At 45.9% G+C, this 20966-nt stretch overlaps 9 protein-coding genes across 9 annotated transcripts; 3 read left to right on the top strand and 6 right to left on the bottom strand.

The window, feature by feature from the left end:
* Positions 1 to 78: 78 nt before the first annotated feature.
* N7483_001694 (RTA1 domain-containing protein) lies at positions 79 to 1054 on the top strand (the record flags this gene model as incomplete). Its single annotated transcript, XM_057085131.1, has 3 exons — positions 79 to 338; positions 405 to 793; positions 855 to 1054. 3 exons carry the CDS (start codon positions 79 to 81, stop codon positions 1052 to 1054), a joined length of 849 nt encoding a protein of 282 aa, XP_056951280.1.
* Positions 1055 to 1460: 406 nt separating this feature from the next.
* Positions 1461 to 2259, bottom strand: N7483_001693 (uncharacterized protein; the record flags this gene model as incomplete). Its single annotated transcript, XM_057085130.1, has 2 exons — positions 1461 to 1892; positions 2164 to 2259. 2 exons carry the CDS (start codon positions 2257 to 2259, stop codon positions 1461 to 1463), a joined length of 528 nt encoding a protein of 175 aa, XP_056951279.1.
* Positions 2260 to 3580: 1321 nt separating this feature from the next.
* On the bottom strand, positions 3581 to 4255 carry N7483_001692 (NACHT domain-containing protein; the record flags this gene model as incomplete). Its single annotated transcript, XM_057085129.1, has 1 exon — positions 3581 to 4255. The coding sequence occupies one exon, from the start codon at positions 4253 to 4255 to the stop codon at positions 3581 to 3583; it is 675 nt and encodes a 224-aa protein (XP_056951278.1).
* A 327-nt stretch (positions 4256 to 4582) lies between these two features.
* Positions 4583 to 6108, bottom strand: N7483_001691 (peptidase C14; the record flags this gene model as incomplete). The annotated part of the gene is made up of 3 exons (XM_057085128.1): positions 4583 to 5077; positions 5129 to 5267; positions 6044 to 6108. The coding sequence occupies 3 exons, from the start codon at positions 6106 to 6108 to the stop codon at positions 4583 to 4585; spliced, it is 699 nt and encodes a 232-aa protein (XP_056951277.1).
* A 1103-nt stretch (positions 6109 to 7211) lies between these two features.
* Positions 7212 to 8325, top strand: N7483_001690 (uncharacterized protein; the record flags this gene model as incomplete). The annotated part of the gene is made up of 3 exons (XM_057085127.1): positions 7212 to 7214; positions 7284 to 7692; positions 7748 to 8325. The coding sequence occupies 3 exons, from the start codon at positions 7212 to 7214 to the stop codon at positions 8323 to 8325; spliced, it is 990 nt and encodes a 329-aa protein (XP_056951276.1).
* A 173-nt stretch (positions 8326 to 8498) lies between these two features.
* Positions 8499 to 12783, top strand: N7483_001689 (uncharacterized protein; the record flags this gene model as incomplete). The annotated part of the gene is made up of 3 exons (XM_057085126.1): positions 8499 to 10122; positions 10905 to 12056; positions 12110 to 12783. The coding sequence occupies 3 exons, from the start codon at positions 8499 to 8501 to the stop codon at positions 12781 to 12783; spliced, it is 3450 nt and encodes a 1149-aa protein (XP_056951275.1).
* A 246-nt stretch (positions 12784 to 13029) lies between these two features.
* N7483_001688 (uncharacterized protein) lies at positions 13030 to 13572 on the bottom strand (the record flags this gene model as incomplete). The annotated part of the gene is made up of 1 exon (XM_057085125.1): positions 13030 to 13572. The coding sequence occupies one exon, from the start codon at positions 13570 to 13572 to the stop codon at positions 13030 to 13032; it is 543 nt and encodes a 180-aa protein (XP_056951274.1).
* Positions 13573 to 14189: 617 nt separating this feature from the next.
* N7483_001687 (splicing factor ESS-2 family protein) lies at positions 14190 to 15629 on the bottom strand (the record flags this gene model as incomplete). The annotated part of the gene is made up of 3 exons (XM_057085124.1): positions 14190 to 14755; positions 14808 to 15417; positions 15471 to 15629. The coding sequence occupies 3 exons, from the start codon at positions 15627 to 15629 to the stop codon at positions 14190 to 14192; spliced, it is 1335 nt and encodes a 444-aa protein (XP_056951273.1).
* A 527-nt stretch (positions 15630 to 16156) lies between these two features.
* Positions 16157 to 18604, bottom strand: N7483_001686 (uncharacterized protein; the record flags this gene model as incomplete). The annotated part of the gene is made up of 3 exons (XM_057085123.1): positions 16157 to 18030; positions 18129 to 18548; positions 18580 to 18604. 3 exons carry the CDS (start codon positions 18602 to 18604, stop codon positions 16157 to 16159), a joined length of 2319 nt encoding a protein of 772 aa, XP_056951272.1.
* Between the last annotated feature and the right edge of the window lie 2362 nt (positions 18605 to 20966).

The following is a 20966-nucleotide window of genomic DNA, read 5'->3' as shown; positions in this document are numbered from 1 at the left end:
CTATCAATATCTATTGCCAATATTCCCCTGATTCACCGTTGAAGCTCAAACAGTTGAAATTCCTAATTCCGACTCACCATGTCCGACACATCCAACTGTACCATATCAACATGTCCTATGAGCGAGGCTGAAATCGACTACATGCCTAATGTCCCTGCCAATGCCTTTTTCGTCGCCCTCTTCGCTGTCGTCTTCTGCATTCAATTATTCGCAGGGGTGTGGTACCTAACATGGGCATATACAGCTGCCATGCTTCCAGGTTTAATCCTGGAAGTATTGGGATATGTTGGGCGGATTATGCTACATCAAAACCCCTTTAACTTTAACAGCTTTCTACTGTATGTGATTCAATTATCAAGAACACTGACATAATACTGAGAACTATTCTGACAAATGTATAAAAGATACCTTATCTGCTTAACCATTGCCCCCGCCTTCTTCAGTGCCGCCATCTATATCTGTCTGGGAAGGATCATCACCATCTATGGGACTCAACTCGCACGATTCCGACCTCGAACATATACTATTATCTTCGTATCCTGTGACTTGACCTCCCTGGTACTCCAAGCAGCTGGTGGAGCCATCGCCTCTATCGCCGACAGCGGCCAAGTCAGCTTACAGAACACGGGTATCAATATCATGATTGCAGGATTAGCCTTCCAAGTCGCTTCTCTTCTGCTATTCATGGTCCTGGCTACTGAGTTCATCTTCTCTGTTCACAAGAACTCCAAGGAGAGGAATGATAAGTTCACCGGTCTTCGTGAACAGCGGAAATGGAAGATGTTTCTTTACTGTATGTGATGTGACTCCATTATACCAGTTGGGATATACATACTGATACTGATACTTCATAGGTCTTGGACTTGCAACTGTGACCATCTTTATTCGATCCACTTTCCGTGTTGCAGAGTTGCAGGGTGGATTCTCAAGTTCCTTGGCTAATAACCAAGTTGATTTGATGGTCCTAGAGAGCTCAATGGTCTCTATCGCTTGTATTTGTTTGACTATTGGTCATCCGGCATTCATCATCGGTCGGACTTGGCGTTCTCTTTGAGCATCTCTACTCTTATATTACCTTTGCACGTTGTGCTATGATTTGTCACGGCGTCTTTATATACATATGCTGTGATGCAAGATGAACAAGAGGGTTCTTCCAAGGCGTTGAATATGAATTTGAGGGCCCTGAATTTACTGTTTCATTTTGGCTATTTCAAGTCAAGCTGTCTATACATGAGCATTACATGATGATTTTACGTCATTTTTTTATAGTTGTTTATTTTGTCTTATCCTCGACAAGTTGCGAGAAAATATTCAAATTATACTACTTTCATCCGCTGAAGATTATAAAAATTTAACAAGTGTATAAAATTTGACCAATTACATACACTGGCAATTACATACGCAGGATTCCACGCAAAAAAAGTTTGAATGGCATTATTTCTTTCCTGGCTCCCGACGTCTCAAGATAAAGTGTCCTTCTCTCGCTGAAGCTTTGAACTCATCGAGGGATAGTTCGCTGGCCGCGCCTGGAGGATGGTCTTCAAGTAGTCATCCTGATCGGAGATAGAGACTTTCCTGACATCTTCTCCCAGGGTCACGCAAGAAGTACCATCTTCAATGGTCCAAGTGATATGTTCCCTCAAGCTTGACCGAAGTAGAGCTTGATAGAGTGATCCGACATGGCGGCTGTTGAGGAGGTCCTGATATTGATCTTTGTAATTTCGGAGTGCAGCCTCCACGCTCTGTTTCACCTCCGGCTTTTCGGCATCCAGGAATGCGACTACGCGATTCAAGACGCCTTCAGGTAACACTCGGCTGTCTAAAGCTCTGACAGCAGCCTGTCGGACAAAACAATCATCGTCTTGTATGCATGTGACTGTGCCATAGATAAACTGGTCGGGCAGGAGCTCGATTCAAACGGTTACAGTCCTCCAGCGTTAGCAATAGATCGTTCAGTAGCTCCTGAGCCAAGAATTTTCCTGATTCATTGCCAATAGCTTCAATAGCAGCTTCTTGAACGCCTTTCTCTTCACCCTTGAGCCTCACGGTTATATCCTGAAGCATATTATCAGGTAATTTCTTCTAGTTCATTATAGTTTTAAGAGCGGTCAATCGAGTGCCATGATCCTGGCTCTTCAATCTTGCAGATATACTCTCAAGTACCTTATGAGAAAGCGCCGACTGATCTGTCAAGGCATCGCGAGTATTGTCTCCAACAGAAGCATTTTTGTGTTCAAGTCTTGTGGCCAAATCTGTCATTATGTCAGGTAAGGTTTTTTGTCCCACTAAGACATTTGGAACAAGAATCTCGCTAAAACTATCCCCATCTAGCTTCAAACATGACTTCAATATCTCCATGGATATATTTGAAAAACACGCTAAGGCCTTCAGAGTGAACTCTTGTATACCTTCATCTTGGCCTTTTAGTCCGATGAGAAGGAACTTGGGTATCTCATCGGGTAAAGCAGATTGACAGCCCAAGGCTTTGAAAGCGGCATAACGGACCTTTCTGCTTTCGTCTTCTAACCGGGAAGCTATAACCCTGATGATAACATCTGGTAAGATTTCTCTTTACCTAAGCCTTCCACGGCAGCTTCACGGATAGTCTCATTTGAATCCTTCAAGAAAATGATTATGTCTTGAAGTGCCTCTTTAGATGAAACTGGTTGGCTGGCCAAGATTATTGAAGCTCTCATTCGGATCACCTTGTCCTCTTTATTCCGCTATGAATGTATCAAATTGAGTATCTCGGCAGGAAGGGCTCTCTGGCCGATCAGGACTTTGAAGGCAGCTTCTTGAAGTGCACCATGTTTGTTCTCTGCATATAAAGCTATGTCTTTGAGAATCGTTTCGGGAAAGATTTTTTTTTTCGCGTCAAGACTTTGACAGCGGCATCTCGGGTGTAGGAATTCTCGCTCTCTGCACAAGAAATTATGCCTTTGAGTATCTTTTCGGGCAAGACTTTCCTTCCTCTCAAGACAATAGTCGCGGCGTGTCTGATTTTGAACTTCTCGCTTCTTAGCTGTGCAAGTAATCTTTCAAGAGCCTCCTCAGGCAGAACTGGCTGCTCCTGAAAGAAATCACGAGCAGAAGCTCCGAAAAAGGTGCCATCGCCTACCCATTTAAAGGTCTGTTCAACAAAACTCTCGGAGAGTCCTGCCCTACTGGCAGATCTCTGTAAAATCAAACGCTTCATTTCATTGGAGCCTTCACGAAAAGCATACTCTAATGCTTGTAAAGGAAATTCTATTTCCCTTGCTAGATTGACGTTTCCGTCGATCTCAAACTCAAACAGCAACCACTCGGTCAGACCGTGTTCAAGATCTCTTCGACATAATAGCTCTCTCTCTCTCTCTTGGCACTTCACTGAGGCAGTGCATGATTAAGCGTTGATGTTTAGGTCCCAGAAGGTCCAAAGGTGCCTATTTCTTCAAAGAATTGGTTGATCTTGTTGTACTTTTTCCTGGTGAGCAAACCTGCAACAAAACGCCAAAAGACATCATATCGAGCAGTGTATTTGTGTCGTTGAAGAAACTTGATTGGATCTGATGGTGTATTTTGTTTGCTGCTGAAATAATACTCAAGGTGCTTGTTTCCAACCCAGTGCTGTGCAAGATATCGTGCCGCAAAGTATTCTTGAGAAGGTCAAATGAATAAAGTGGTAGCTTCGGTCTTCATGTCTTGATGACTCTGACGATCGTAGGAAAGACAGTCTGTTCATCGTATCGTTCACGGTCAAGGTCAGAGAAAATCTTCCAACTAATTTGTCTCGATGCTCTGGTGTAAATTTGATCACATCGCTGCACAAACCATTGAAGGCAAGACATTCAAGAAACTTTGTCTCGGGCTGGATATTTTGCGTAATCTCAGTTGGAAGGGCTTGTTCGGCTTCCCCTTCGGTCATCTTTTCCAACCTAACGGCGTCCTTTCTCCACAGATTCTCTTCAATCGCGCTGTATATTCGAGTCATTGTGTCCGGCACATCGCTACCCTTGAAGTCCTTCCAAGTGTAGCAAAGTGCATCTAGTTGGATTGGAATCCGCATGAGCCCTTGCATAAGCCAGTGAGCGTCAAGAAAGGTCTGGATTTTGACAGCGCTTTCTTTTGTACGAGGATCCGTCTCAAGGTACGCTTTTACCTGATCTGGGTAGAACCCAATCGTCTCGAGCTCAAGGTCAATATTCTTAACGCTAGCTGGAAGAGCGGCATTGGGCCTAGATGTAATGATGACATTTGGTTGGCATAAAAGATCCATGATGAGGCGAGACATCAGGTCCGGACGAGCAAGTTCATGGGCTACTTCGTCCAGGCTATCAAGGATAAACAAGTTCTGACACTTGTCGTATTCTGCAATTCCTTCAAAAGTTCTTTGGCGAGGACACGGCCTTCATCACACCCATGTTGGGAAAAGTATTCATGGTAAAATAGGCTCTCAAGATTATACTCCGTGTTTGGAAGGTCCTTCAGACTCCGCAACTGCACCCAAAGCCCCCAGTCAAATAGCTTCTTCCATGAGACATTTAAAGCCGTTTCCATAGTGCGGGTAAAGTGATAGCTTATTTTTATTTTTGTTTATTTTATTTTATTTTTTTTTGCAGCGTGTGGTCTTTCCAACACCCGCTCGTCCTCGGATCAAGATTCTTCTTGGCTGAATTGTGCGCTTATCATATGTCTCGCGCTGGTTAAAAATTGTCGACAGCTCAACCTGAGATGTTTCAGGGAGTATCTGAACCTTCTGTCTAGCCAAAAGCGAAAAACTAGAGGCCTCTCCATTTATCTGGCCTGCAGGTTCATTGGCAATCTTCTCCACAATGGCCAGATTAATATAGCACTGGTCCATCAGCAGCTCCTCACCAGAAAGTCGCACGATCTTAAGTCTAGACCCTGTATAATAGGTGCCTCGTAATAGGCTGTCGGCTTGATCAAGCAGAGATGGAGCTTGCAGCTTGCTTATAGCATCGTTGAGTTTTTGATAGAGCTTATCCTCAAAGCCAACGCACTTGTTGAGCCCAGAATGATCAGTATCAATATCCACTTGCTCATCTCCATGTACTACAGCTGAGGGCCGCGAAACAACCTAGGTAAATGTCAGACAGTCAATTGCATATCTTAGATGAAACTGTCCTACTTTTCCTAAGGATAGCCAATTGAACAAGTATGTAGGCTTTGTCTCGTAAAAAGACCAAATTGCAAGAGCATTGCCCTGCCGCCGTTTCCTGATGCGTCGATCGAACTCGCTCTGAAGATTGCTGAGTTGACTTTCATGGCTCCCCAGAGAGAAAAAGCAATGTTGAGTTCGATCCCAAAAGAAAGGTCACTAAAGTTAGGACGGCGCCCGCAGTTAATACAGGAGAGCCCTGATGAGGAGTACCGAGAAAAATGATACCACATGTATCGTCAATGAATTGCTGGGAGTCACCTCTGCACAAAGCCTGGGTATCGAATGTCAGATAGGGACTGAAGTACCCGGAAGTACCCGGAAGTATCACAGCGAGCTAGAACACCTGTTTTTTTGATGATACCGCCTAGACTGTGTCCAATGAATATGATGAGAAGGCGCTGCTGAAGGAATTAGCAGACCGCAAGTAGCTTTTTGATCATAGCAGGGTCCCTACACGTGGGGATTTCCTGGCGTGCATCTCCTTGAGCAAGCTTTCGCCAATTTCCTCCGTTGTCTTGATCGGAGCATCCGTAATCCACCTCGAGTTATATGCGAAGCTCGAGATCCTCGCATTCGGAAAATCTTTGCAGAGGAGATCACGTAGCAGATGTATTCTCGAAATATGCATAGAATCGCGTTCTTTGGCTCTATTGGTCAAGTCTTTGGGAGCTGGATGTGACCATGTGTAATCTGGATCAGCACCAAGGCCATGGACTGCAATGATTCTATGGAGGGTCAGCAATGTTTGTAAAAAGAGATAACCCAACGAACTCAAACTTGGCATTATCAGGATCAGAGACGATTTCGAGTGTTCCCGATCGCGGTATATTGCCGTGTCGGCGGGTCTTAATAAGAATAGGGCGAAGTCCAACCGTGACGTACATAGTCAGTAAAACCACAACGGCCGCCACCGCGGTGCCGAGTTCACTCCCCTTCCAGGCAAGCATGGTGTGTTCCAATATACCCACATAAAATGAACAATACCAGTATCTCTCGGCGATGGGTTTGACAGATCTTGCTCAGAGTGATTCAAATTATGAACTGAGAACTCCAGCGCTCAGCTGAGTGATTTGGGCGGCAAATACATCTGCATGAATCCTGGCTCTAATGCCCGAAGGTGTAGGCAACACCATGTCATCACCTCGTGACCAGGGATTCTGGAAAATTATTTAAGAATCTTTCTGCGGTTTAGCTGAGTTTTCATGTGAAGCTGTGCTTCTATAGAGGTTTCTTTTGGGTACACGACATACATATATCCCTGGAGGCATAGTATGCTTTGAGCCTTGTTTTTAGGGTGTCTATACTGCCTTATTGGGTTAGGCAATAAAACAACCAAGTGGTGGATATCTATCCGCCAATCAATTGAGCTGAGAGGCCCCTCGACCCCACCTCTTTTTATTTTGGTCATGTAGCCAACTTTTGCAATATTTTCAACAAGGCCGGCTGGCCCAATGGCAAGGCGCTTGACTACGAATCAAGAGATTGCAGGTTCGACCCCTGCGTCGGTCAATTCTTTTTGCTTTTTGTTGCCTTTTGATCTGATTTCAAAAGGAAGAATGTAGTGTACGTTCAATTTTTTCGCCTATTGTTCTTTTTGTTTCAACCTTCTTCTCCTACTACTAATCTGTATCCAGGCTGTGAGAGGAAGGCAGTGCTTATGTACGAGGTAGCCCGGTCGATGTAGTATCAGCATTGCCCCTCTATATGCACCTAAGCGCCTGGGTAGGTAGGTAGCTACTTTCGCAATTGGTGGGCTATTGTCAGATGATAACCAGTCCCATTCCAAGGTTTAAAGTCAACAGTTGCCTCCCAATGTTAAATATTACTATTGAGTCGCATCATCATATTCAGGTATAGCATTTGAGTGATTTAAATTGGGGTCCACGGCGGGTACACTGGCAGCTGCTCAACCCGTCAAAAATATAGCATACTACTACTGGTAGTACTACTATCTACCTACGAGTACGAGTTCCTAGGTATTAAGCTGGGGACCCGAGATATTCAAATGTTCCGTGCCAGCACTGACACTGACACTGTAATGGATCCAAATATGGTAATAGCATCCTCAAGTTTGTATAGTATTCATCGGATATATTTCTCTGACACAAGGTTGGGATTATAGACTCAACAAGTGGTCCCATTTACTACGAACTTGCTGGGATCCTCCTCAACGGAAAATACTGGCCATATATTTGCATCCCTATTCCCATCGACATATCGAACAGCCACCGGCGAGTTAGCTCTTGTCAAATCAAACAAGCAAGAATTTCTTGCATCCGAGCTCTCTGTCGACAGACTTGACAATGTGTTTGAACATCTCTGGATGGTCGGACTGCCAATTCCACCTCGACCCTTGCACTACCAACTAGTCCTGGAAAGGAAGATAGTAATATGCGAGAAAATGGACATGCATCTAGTCTGGGGGAATGACCAGCTATTCCTGAAGCCGATTCCACGATATCTCCTCTCACCGACTACCTGGGAAACTCTCTTGAAATGTGCCCAAGGATGCAAATGCTCCCGTGGTGAAAGTAAGCTACTGAGGTGGGACCTGATACAAGAAACCAAATAATTAACAGAATACAGAATGCACAACCAAAGTACAGCGAAGCATTGCCCTTGGATTCCTCTTCACATACACAGCCCTTCTATCATTTGAAAGCGATTTTGCCATTGCGAAAGTAGAGGGTCTCCTACCGCATGATCCGAGCCTCTCCCAGTGGATCGAATGGCAAAAATTCACAGAAGAGCTCATCACACCATCAATATATGAGGATATCCACCGCCGATTTCAGTATGGGGAACTACGGCTCGGACGACTCAATGTCGTCCATCTCTTCACTAAATTCGGATACTACATGAACCAATGGTCTAATTATAACAACTTTCTCCGAGATCAACTAGGCTGGCTTGCTGCGACTACCATTTACATTGCTGTCGTATTGACTGCGATGCAGCTTGGTCTTTCAACTGACCAGCTCAAAGCGAATGCTCCCTACATGACAGCGGCATATGGGTTCAGCGTGTTTGCAATCTTAGGGCCATTGGTCGCTTGCGGGGGAATATTTATAGCATTAATGGTCCTGATTGTTACCAATTGGAACTTCCAAAAGGGAAAGTCGGCAAAGCGGTTCAAACAAATGACTGAGCACAAGACTGTTTAGTTAACGAACAAGAAATTCAGTGTAAACAAGATGATTGCGATAAGGCCTGAATATCCCGATAGTAGCCTGAAAATGTAGGCGACAACATACTCTTAACGTGACTCCCAAGCGAGTGGGCCACCCAACCAAAAAATCGCGTCGCGACCGCGTTCTTTTATCTTCAACCACCCATCATGCCACCAAAACGTACTGTTTCGGCCGAAAAAAATGGTAATCAAGAGGGTCGAATCCTACTTGCTATACAGGCTATTAAAGCTGAACAAATAAGCTCTATCCGTGAAGCTGCACGCTGTTTTGATATACCTCGTACTACACTACAGCGTCGGCTCACTGGCTATACCAATCGCTCTGAGACTCGCGCCAACAGCCATAAATTAACTGAGAATCAAGAGAAATCACTTCTTCAGTGGGTGATCTCTATGGATATACGTGGAGCTGCCCCCCGGCCTGCTACTGTTCAAGAAATGGCCAATATTCTCCTCTTAGCACGTGGCCAGACCCCTTCTCAAACTGTTGGCAAAAATTGGGTCACAAACTTTGTTAAACGACATTCAGAGCTTACTACACGTTTCTCTCGACGATATAATTATGAACGTGCGAAGATGGAGGATCCAAAAGTTGTTCAAGAATGGTTTAATCTTGTTTTTCAAACAATTCAAGAGAATGGTATTCTATCAGAGGATATCTATAACTTTGATGAGACTGGATTTGCAATGGGACTTACAGCAACTGCTAAGGTTGTTACTCGTTCTCGATATTATGGTCGACGATCACTTTTACAGCCTGGAAATCGTGAATGGGTAACTGCTATTGAAACAATTAATGTATCTGGATGGGCCCTTCCACCAGTGATTATTTTCAAAGGCAAAGTTTTAATTGAAGGATGGTTTACAAACCTTCCACTTGACTGGCGATTTGAAACTAGTCCAAATGGATGGACAACTGATGAAATTGGACTTCGATGGCTTCAAAAACACTTTATTCCAGCAACAACTGAACGTACGCTTGGAAAATATCGACTTTTGATTCTTGATGGTCATGGGAGTCATTTAACTCCCCAATTTGATCAGATTTGCAAAGAGAATAATATTATTCCAATTTGCATGCCAGCTCATTCTTCACATCTTCATCAGCCACTTGATGTTGGATGTTTTGGGCCTTTAAAACGGGCCTATGGTCGGCTTGTTGAGAATCAAATGCGGCTTGGTTTTAACCATGTTGATAAATTTGATTTTCTTGAAGCCTACCCAATCGCTCGTAAAGAGGCTTTTCAAACCCAAACTATTCAAAACAGCTTTACGGCAGCTGGTTTAGTACCATTTGACCCAGATCGAGTACTTTCTAAGTTAAATATTCTTCTTCGAACACCTACACCCCCAGCTAGCCGCCCTACTAGTCGATCAAGCCAATTTTCACCTAAAACACCTCAGAATCTTATTCAGCTTCAACGGCAAGCTAGTTCAATCAAAGCTCTTCTAAAACAACGTTCAAAGAGCCCTCCAAGTCCACTCAAACAGCAAATCGATCAAGTTCTCAAGGCCTGCGAAATTCAGATGCATTCAACAGCTTTATTAGAGGTTGAAACACGCAAATTACGCGCTGCACATGAAAAGCAAAAGCAAAAGCGCAAGCGGTCTACTAGGCAGATACCTAACGAGGGTGGTATGACTGTTCAGGAGGGCCAGGAGGCTATACAGCGTGCTATACAGGTGGTTGAGGCGCCAGTGATCCCTCCCGTACCACGGCCTAGGGCGCCTTATTTACCCCCTCAGCCAGCTAGGAGAAAGCTACCGACATGTAAGAAGTGTGGAGAAGAAGGCCATCGATCAGATCACTGTGATATTTAGTTAATTATTTTAATAAATTGGCGTTCTGGTGGTAATATTTATGATTAAAACTGTAGGGTAGGCGGTGGGTGGCCCACTCGCTTGGGAATCACGTTAACGTGATTCCCAAGCGAGCCGCCACCCCAAAACACCATACTAAATGTGGTAAATGACAACTTGATATCTCAGCAACCACATTCTTATTTTATTCGATTATTTGTCGATAGCTATTGATAAGGCTTGTGAGCACTCTCAATCACTTTCAAGAAAATCTTAAAGCTATTTTGTCACGATACCGAAAATTACATTGTAATGAGGCACAAAAATATCTCTTTTGAACTACCAACAAGTAGATTTCCCCTTAACTTTCCAAAGAGGCTAAATATGACCTGATTATTGTCGGGTTAAGAGGAAAAGTATATGAAGAGCGTAGTTGCTGAGATATCAAGTTGTAATTTATCGCCTTAACTATTGGAGGTGATCCACTTGCTTGGGTGATCCACTTGCTTGGGAATCACGTTATCCGTAATCTCATGACCTGCCATTTCTCCAACATCTTGTCGATTACATGCAGTCAATGTTTACGCGCGTCCTAGGAAGAGATTTCCAGCCGGCATCTCATATCCTCAGACCCTGAGCCCGAGCACAAGCCCTCTTGACCCCCTAAATCACCCCCATGCGCATTCCCCACGACTAGGCACCCATCCATGCGATTTCAATACGCAACCCTGCAGTGCCAACTGACTGCAATAGTCCTTGCTGCTGCATTTTTATCTCCCACCTTCGCTAGTACACCGACAAACAATGAAATAGAAGTCCCGGGCGATCACGTCGCCAATCCCAACATTCGCGCCACCAACATTGCCAATGAGGCTGGGTTCCCGTTTGCGCTGGACTCGTTCAATGGATTAGAACTTCGGGATACACTGGAAGATGAGGATGAGGTTATCGGGCTGGACCTGGTGCCCAGAGCTGTCGCTGCTACATCATTGGCAAATAATAATTTCCAGCGCAGTACTATTAAGATTGGCGGGTTGGATTACTGGTATATCCCCGCTGACGTGGTGAACGGCGCACATGGAGTAACGGGCGAAGGTCTTCCTGAATATATCGATACTGATGGGAATGTGCTATCGCATGTATCTGTGGATGAGCTTCGCAAAAGAGGAGAATTAGCCAAGCGCTCCTCGACCGTGTACCTATCAGTGGTGACATGCGACCGCCCCTCGACAAATACCACCGGCGCAGAAGGGGATTTCCCACAGCTGAAGGTGTACGTATCAACGTCAGATGATCTCACAGAACCTGGGCCTGGAAAAGACAGCTCGCTTCAGAATGTGACAACATCGGCTGAAGGATACCTGGGGATTGAATTCGATGCATCCAGCGATGTTTATCTCAGTGTTGTGGCAGAAAACGCAACCTCATACAATGGATCATACACCTACCAGATCGCAGCATCGATTGATGAGTATTTCTACAATGTTGTCTCCAATGACTCGTTTCTGTACTTCGTCGACTCAGACCACTCCGCCGCGCTACTAGTCACCAATAATCTGACGCAAGCAGCGCTTGGCTCAACGAATTTCGATAAATGGATGAACCTGACGCCTCCATACACCATGTTTGCCCACAATCGCAATGACACGTCTCTGAAGGGGATGACATCCTCTTTCTGCGCAGTAGAAGAACATTCGCAGGTGGTCAGCAACCCGAGCAACACTGGGATGACCTACCGTGGACTGGGAAACAAGCCGAAAGAGCAGTTCTACATAGAAGGACTTAATCGCAGTTCCGTATACATTGGAATCCTGGGAATGGTCGGCAACTCCACCGACAGTGGAAACAACATCCCAGGTGGAGGTGGGATAGTCTGGCAACCAATGAACTTCACTACGAAAGCTGGTACATCCATCCATACCCCCTTTCTTATAATTATCATCAGCTAACAAAAACAGAGGATAACTGTGCCGTTCTATTCAACCTCACATTCTGTTCGGAAGTAGCCTACGCGGTCCCCTCAAACCCGAATCGAACAGTTGAAGATCTCCGCCAAATCTACGACAACTACACCTCATACTACTACAAAAACTTCAACTACTCTCTCCAACAAATCCAATGCAACGCATCGGCAGAATCAATGTTCTCACTCGCTGTAGACTGCGATGACTGCGCCTCAGAGTATAAGCAATGGCTCTGCAGCGTAAGTATCCCACGATGTGCAGATTTCACAAGCAGCGAGACATACCTCCGTGTTCGAAACGCAGGACAGGATTTCATTAACGGAAGTTCATTACCTGAAGATGATCCCTACCGATGGTCCGTTATCACGAACCAGTCGAGGAATCATATTATCGATACGGAGATCAGACCAGGTCCGTATAAGGAGATCTTGCCGTGCAATTACATTTGTCATGATATGGTGAAGAGTTGTCCTGCAGCGTTGGGATTTAGTTGTCCGACTGGATCATGGATGAATGCATCTTATGGATTCTCGAGTTCGAATGGAGATATTACGTGCAGTTACCTCGGTGCGGCTTATTACTTGAGTCTTGGAGAGAGGTTGGGAATTTGGGGAAGTTTGTACATGTTAATTGGCATATGGGGTGTTTGGTTACTGGTTGGTAGATAAAAGCAACATAAGCATGACCTCGAACCTTGGAACAAATAGCATTCTTGATACCATTCATTTATCTCTAATCTCATCTACTTCCTCTCATATGCACTCTATGAATGCATCAAATAACAACGGGTATATAACAACCTGAATCAACAAACAACCAACTCAAAAACGACAAGTCACCCATCCAAGTACTAATGGTACTGGATACTAGGAAATCACCACACCAACTCAGCCCTCAACTTCCCTTCATCAGTCTCAACCCTCCGAATCCCCCCATCGTTCCCTCCAAACTTCCCTCTCTTCTCTCCAGAGATCATTAACACAAGGATCACAAGAGCTACCACAACACATTCCGAGTTCAGGTTGAGGAGGGGGATCATTATACGCTCGTCCCGCCGCACGAAGAAGTTGTTTCGTGCGGGTTCCCGAGAGACGCTTTTTCTGAAGGAGTTTGAATTTGGGGACTTCGTTTGGGGTGTAATATGGTTCTGGTTCTTTGATCTCAACCTTTTCTTCTTCTTGCTCTTTGATTTCTGCCTTTGGCTCTGGTTCTGGTTCTGATGCTGGAGTTGACACTGACTCTGGCCCTGGTTTCTTCTCGCTTTCCTTGGTAGAGGAGACTGATAGAAGAGAGCTGAATGGAGAAAGAATTGAAGAAAGAATAGTCGATTTCGTAGGTTGAGTTATGGACGAGTCATCTTGTGTTTTGGCATTTGACTCGCCACTTGATGCTGCCGATTCTGACTGTGTAGTATGGGGCCTTGCACTAGAGGGCACTGAAGCTGAATCTATACTCATGGCGAATAGATATAGTCTGACTCGCAGGAGAACGAAAATGAAATCAAATTCCCGAGGTCAGATGAATGAGTCTTGATTGATCTGATTGATATTTTTGATAGGCGGAAAAGCGTTCAGCCCTGTGGCGTAGGTTAGTACAAGGTGCTGCGGCACGACTCGATCTTGTATGGATGATCGCTTTACTAGACTTACCTGGATAGTCTGTAGCAGGAGAGAATATGAAGTGTAAATTGATGAAGTATCTAAAACATTCGAATCAGGTAGAAATGGATATAAGGCCGAGGTCGGGTCGGAGAGGATCGGGTTTCTTAGTTCCGATCCCGCTATACTTCGGTACTTGAGGTTATAGACATCACTGCCATTGAATAAATTATTATGAATATATACTTGGTTTTCTTTTTTTTTTTTGAATCGGTAGGTTGTTCTATATGTTCAAGTTGTTGATTCACATTGAGCAAGGGATGAAATAGAACTTCCCGATGCTTTGTTAAATACAGCTCTATTACTAAAGTAATCAGAATACCCACCTGGGCAGCTAATATAAAAGCCGGAAAGAAAATGAAAAAAACGCTGAACGTGGTATCATAATCATTACCAGAAGAACATTTAATCAAGCATCACTTCCGACGCGGTGTTGGAGTCCACATATTCCTCAATCCAGACTCCGACGCCCCCGAAGAGCGCGGGGTACTTCCAACCTGCGAGAGTAAACTCTGCGCCGCAGGCGTCAACATCTTCGTATTGGATCCCGACCTTCCAGGTGTAGCAGGTGTGCGGCGACCAAAATCCAGTCTTGGACTACTAGCAAAGTGAGGCGTGGTAGAGACCGGAGTTTTAGTAACACGGGCAGCCTTTTCAGCACGTTTATTATGTGCGACACGATCAACCATGCGGTGGTGCAGTGCCTCTCGTTTGCGAGTTTCGGCGAGTTGGAACGGGTTTGGTGTTGAGTCGGTTGTACCGAGGAGACGCCAGTCAGCCTCTAGGGATTCAGAGGATTCGGGGTAATATTCTGGTTCGTCTTCATCGACGAAGGCATAGCCATTTACTCGTGGTGTTTCACCTCCTGGGACCGCTGACCCTGCTTCTGACTCGGTTAAATGTGGACGACCCGCAATGGCGTCTTGGATAGCGGAGAGGGAGGGTGATTCGGGTACTCTATTCGCGGCATCTGCTGCCGCCGCTGCATCGGCGTCTCAGGAGTCTTGTGTTTTGGTATAGAGTGTGTTTGGGACCCGCCCGGGACTCTGCTTCGGCCTTTTGCGCGAGGGTTTCGTGGGTATCTTCGACCGAGGAGGGGAGGAACATTAAAGTGTTATCCGGACGAGATTTCCAATGATCAGGTCTTGCGGGGCGAGCGTCGAGGTTTGTTTTGATATCTGGTTGAGAATCGACCTTGACCAGGCTGGTTTCTGGGTTCCCACCCTGGGCTGTGATGCGCTTGACCTCGCGATTATGATGAGCGATTTGTTGCGCCGAGGGAATTTTATTGTCATTCCAAAGCCATGCATTCTTTTCTCGACGCTTGATATTCTGCTTGTCCAGCACTTTATTGAAAGACTCGTTATCCTCGCTGGTATATTTGGCTTGAAAGGCGAGAAGTCCCATGTTCGACACATCGGGTATATTCGAATCCCTTGTTTCGAGAGTGGTAGATGTAGATGCGACGGACATCGGTGTATCGCCTTGCCAACCTTTGGGTGTATCCTCTGATCGAGCCGGAAAATGTTGCGGAGTGCCCGCCACAGAGGAGGCGTCCGTCTTTCGTCGCGCATTTGAGCCGGGCGTTGGAGTGCGCATAACATCAGCCAGCTTCTGCTTAGAGCTTTTTATCCAGTCTTTGTCCTTTGAGTCCAGTGCATCGAGGTAGTCTTGCTTGGCTTGGGTTTCGAGTAAACCGGGAAGAAGTCGCGAGCGATAATATGGGAGAGCGCGCTGGTGTATACATCTTCGTCAAGGACGATGGTAGGCCGTTTAATTCGTTTTGGTGGCGGAGGAGGGGGCATAAGCTGGCCATCAGGCCGCTTTACCAAAGCCTGTGACGATGGGGATGCCATGGTGGCTGTGTTGAAGAGGTAGAGTAGAGCAAAGAATGAGGTTGACGATAAGATAAGTGAGGTCAGATGATCTCTCAGAGCGGCACTCCACTAACTTCAAGGTTCGATCTACAAGTATAGAGTGGATTTAGAAATAGATATTTAGCACATGTAATTGAGTACATTGAATACACTTAAATTGTACAGAAATGTTCAAACAATGCAATGCAGTTTTCCAGGCTCTTATTCACAAAATGAAAAGCAATAGCGAAAGTCCCAATCCTCCCAATCCTTCCAATATCCTCATTTTCCAAGGGACCAATCCCTCTAGACACCAAACCAAATCGCTGAGAAATGCATTCAGACCAAATGACCAAATTGAACACGGCTGACCATCCCACTCAAACACAAGGAAATTTAAAACAGGTCATGACTCGTGGGGGAATTCTATCAGGTAAAGCGAGCGCGAAAATAGAAACCGAAATATGCAAACAGATTTTCACTTCCGTATAGAAGTATTGAAACAAGGGAGAAAGAGATGATACTGCTTAATGAGCTGCAGTAGGAAAAAGAGAGTATGATGGGTTCCGGCTCTTCTTCCGGAGAGGATGCTTAGGAGGAACAGATGGGAGAGGAGGTTCGGCAGCACGAACAGGGTGCATAGCCGCCTCGGAGATGGACTTGGAGCGATCGTGGGTCAAGGTAACAGGGGAAGAAGATTCCTCGTTGCCAAGGCTAGAGACACTGTTGGCAGCTTGAAGGAGCAGATGTGCCTCGGCCAAGCTCTTAGTTTGACGGTGGTAGGTAGAAGAAGTAGGGCGACTGATGCCAGACCCAGCAGCCAGAATCTCGCTGGCGCTTGTACGATCGGTGGGCATCAGCTCGCGGCTGCTCGAAAGGCTGTGGATCAACTCAGGAACGCTGGTTGTTGAAACAGACGAGCGGTGCTTGCGGACAATAGAGGCAGCGCGAGAGAGCATCAAGCTCTCTTGGGAGTTGCACTTGCTGATAGGAGAAAAGCTGCTCCGGGGAGAGACGGCGCTGTTTTCTGAGACAGCGATCATCCCTTGAGAGAAGGGGAAGTGCCGATCTGATTCTGCATCAGCGGCGAGGTAGTCCTCATATAGAGTTTCCTGGGGAATTTGCTTGCTCAGCATAGAGGAACTGACAGGCTGGAAGTAATCGCCCGAATTGCGAACCATGAAATCCCGTTCATAGTCGGTTGATGGGGTCATCGCCGAGTGCAACGGGGTTGTCCGTGCTGTACTGCAGCCCAATTCGGGAGTTGGGAGGGTGCTAGTGCTCAGAGGACTGGGCTGGAGCTGACGAGGACTGGGCTGGAGCTGACGAGTCTTGGTAGCACCCAGCCAGGTGTTTTCAGTGGAGTGGATGCCAATTTGAGGGCGCTGAGTTTCTTCCAGAGATGTGCGCGACCAATCAAAGTTGCAGGTAGACTCCGCTGCGTGCTCATAGCAGTAGTCGATATCGGCGTCCCATGAGTCGTACAACACATCCTCGTACGAGAACTGTTGCACGCCGGAGACAGTGGAGGGCGGGGTGATCTCCACGTGTTCCTTGGGTGGTGTTTCGGGGATAGTCTCGGGGAGATTTTGCGGCAGAGTTGGCGAGCCCAGAGCTTCGGAGAACTGTCGTGAAAGCTCCTCCGCAACAAAGATAGAGAGGTGTCCCTTGGGAGCCCGAGTATTAGAAAGACGACCCTCAATGCGTGGTTGACTCATTTGAGAGCCGGAACGAGAATGAGCGTATCCAACGCTAGGATCAGGGCTATCCCACATGCGGGTCCCCTCTTCCTCCTCGGGCACATCTTCCAAATCATAGTGGCTACTCATCGATGATGTGCGAGCTGACGACAAGTCATCAGCCATATCCTGGACATATTGGAAAGAAGCGGAGGACTGTGCTGAGTGAATATCTTCCGGGTAGGTAGTGGTAGTTGACAGGCCCAAGATCTCATCAATGGCACGCGGAGCCGGCTCAGCGATCTCAGCGGGGACCTCGGGAACAACGGGAGGGGGAGGAGTAGTAGGACAGGATCGAGGGTATTTTGAAACGGGACGGGAGAAGTTCTCGTGGGCCCGAGACTCTCTTCGAACGTGGCCAGATGGACTGTAAGAGCCAGATGCTTGAGGCGAACCCGGTGGACTTTGAGGAGCCGGCTCATCCACAGTAGTTGCTTGTCCATATGCCGCCAGATTATCCACGGAGAAGTTGCGGAAGTGAATATCGTCGGCCCGGATGCCCTTCAAACCAGTCTCAGGGCGCTGAGATGCCCGAATCACGGAGAATTCCGTCACCAGGTCATTTTCCCGTGTTTGATCCAAGGATTGGAATTGTGACGGGCTCGTATGAGTAAGATGATGAAAGTCGAATGGGTCCGAGATGAGGCTCTTCAATTTACCATCTGCACGTGCACGCGACTTGAGTTAGTCACCTGATTTCCAATTCTTACCTGCATTGATGCGTCACATAATCACTGCAGGTCTCGAGACTTTTACTTACTTTGGTCATTGCGAGATCGATGACGACCAAACATATCGGACTTCTCTGTGCGGGGTTTCTCACGATCATATTCGTCTTCCTCGTCCAGCGTGGCGACGATATTGATCTTGCTTCCTTGTCGACGAAGAATGCGGCTGCCTCTAGCTAGGAAAGATCGAGAAGAACGGTCCGATTTCTCGCGCATTCCCAGTGATGAGGTTGTTCGTTCATCCTGGGACGAGACGGAGCCATCCATGGATGTCATTGAGGAACCCGGGGAGCGACGGGAAGAAGTAGAATTGGTGGTATTGCTCCGAGAGCGACCACTAAAGACAGACAAACGTTTAGGACTATGGGCATTGACCTGGGCAGTGGATCGAGAACGAATATGGGCAAAGGGTTCTGGAGGCTCGTTGGATGATCGAGTAGATGGGGGGGTCACTAAGCCCGTCGTCGTCCCAGCCAGGCCCACGCGCAATGGGTATATGGGGATACATTTTGGGGAGGGGGGGGGGAGATAAAGGAAAGCGGTCCCCTTAAGTGCAAATAGGCAAAGGCACTAGCAATTGGTTTTGTTTCATGGCATTTAAAAAGAAGGAGGGGGGCAGAAACATGGACTATGTCAAATGTTCTAGGTCGGTTTTTTTTTACCAGGAGATTGGGTCGGGGCGGAGTTTCTTATGGGTAAAATAATGAAATATAAAATGGAAATAATCGAAAATAATCGAAAATAATAATAATAAACTGAATAGTAATTAGTATCTTGTATCACCATTACAGGAGTGGAGTCTCCGGGTTTCAGGGGCGTCGCGCTATGATTTGATGACGCTGTAAACCGTTGCACCAGAGAGACGTATGCTCCCGTCGTGTGACTTATCTTTACTTCTACTATTTACTATTGACTTCTTTATTAAAATATTTGATTCTTTGTATTATAGTACCCCTGAGATCACACCCAGTGGACTCTCTCTCTTTACACCAAACTCCCGGGTTCTGTACTTCCTACACACAAAAAGACCCAGTTAACCGGAGCCGAAACCAAAGGATTGCCATGCATCCCAGGGGCAGAACGTGTGTGGGGTCCCGCTTAACCAGAAATAGTAAGTATCGACACCAGTTATGGACGCGACTTTGTATTGGGAGTAGTCTCCCCTGGCCCCTAAATAGATTAATGTACGTAGTACAAGTCTATAATGCATCCGAGGTTAGGGGATATGTTTATTCCGCAAGGTTAAGGAATGTGCATATGCACCTAGTTTTAGTTGTTCTAACATTTGAGCACTTGAGTATGTACTGCCAGTGGTTTAATTAGTAGATTACTGTAGAATATACTAGTAATAGAAGGGGTGGGCTTCTAGCCTTCGAACCTTGGAACAATTGCGAGATTTTCTAATTTTCCCCGCGTCACTAGCGCAAGCCTCGGTTCTAACGGTTTAATTCAATTTTATTCTCCTTTCTAGGAAAAGTTCCGGTAGAATATTTCCTGGTAGGGCTCAAGTAAGATCGATCGATTAGTCCAGTCTAGGATATAGGTACTCCATACTCCTTACTATGTAGAGTAGGACTTTCCATATGCACATGTCTACCTAGGTTATCAAATAGTCTATACGAATACAAAGAACTTCCTAGGTTCCAAAGTTGAACATCTCACATTTCAAATATTCGAATATTAGTAAATAGATCATGCTGCTATCCGTCTCTTATCAACCCGGGTATCGGATCTGTTCTGTGTGCCCTAGGTTGTCTCACGAGTTCCCACTTTGTATCGGAACTCACCGGTCGCAGATGAAGATCGTAGAAATATCTGAAATATCTTACTCCAAATGCATAACACTTCCAAGGTTATATCGGATCGAAATATACGTAGGAACCACTGGAGACCTAATCTATTAATCTATTAATCTATTAATCTATTAATCTATTAATCTATTAATCTATTAATCTATTGTGGAGTTGATTGAATCTCTACTACCATAGCCATCAGGCCATATATACCCACAAGCCCTATATCGATATTAAGGAAGCGGGGAGCATTCACTTTTCCATAACATCTAGTACATAGTATAGAAAAAAGAGGGAAAAAAGTAAAACCAAAACAAACTCACGCCAGCGTCTCAGAGACGCGGCTGGGGAGAAAGTCAATCCCATCATTCGTGGCCTGCGGGCACCCTCCGATAAAGTGGACTCTGACGATCCCGTCTAGAACCGGTCCAAGAGTACCAGTTTCTTTCAACAGTTCATGTGGAAGGTTTTCCTTTGAGGCCCTCGTATCTCCACTACAGTAGTCGTCATGAACCTAGGTCCCTGCTGAAGAGACTTGAGGCGTTTATGTTTATCTTTTCCCATCTAGATAAGCACAGACATCAACATTTGAATACGACGAGTACGAGTAAAATTAGTAAAAATTACGGTGTAGCCTAGACAAAACCTGCACGTGTGGGATTCCGTATATAGATCATCCAAATCATTAAAGATGAGCACTTGAGGTTTGCTATAAGTTGCGGTCTGCTGCATCCTTCGCAGGATGCTCTAAGTCCTTCGTCCTTCACAAACTGGGTTTCTACCCACTGAGATGGAAAAAAAGCAAATCTCACTGGGGCCAAAAAATGACTGCTCGCCGCACCCCGGGGCCAAATGTCAAGCTATGATGGGCCAGAAGAAAAAGAAGACTCCAGTACAAACCTTGGAACCTCTGGGATGACCCGTGAAGAATACGCCCGGAGGACTCCGTGGAGCATATGCAGCTGGAGTACATCGTACATACACGAAGTCTTTTCATACTCAGATCTACTTCGTATCTTATCATGATACGAATGCTGCACAACATGATCATTGCAACGCTACATTCAAAGTTGCTTT

Source organism: Penicillium malachiteum, assembly GCF_028827825.1.
Source record: "Penicillium malachiteum strain IBT 17515 chromosome Unknown utg000001l:1.0-8184562.0:1.0-8186909.0, whole genome shotgun sequence".
Lineage (NCBI taxonomy): Eukaryota > Fungi > Ascomycota > Eurotiomycetes > Eurotiales > Aspergillaceae > Penicillium > Penicillium malachiteum.
The sequence above is the reverse complement of the archived record's forward strand: the minus strand, read 5'-3'. Positions and strand labels throughout refer to the sequence as shown.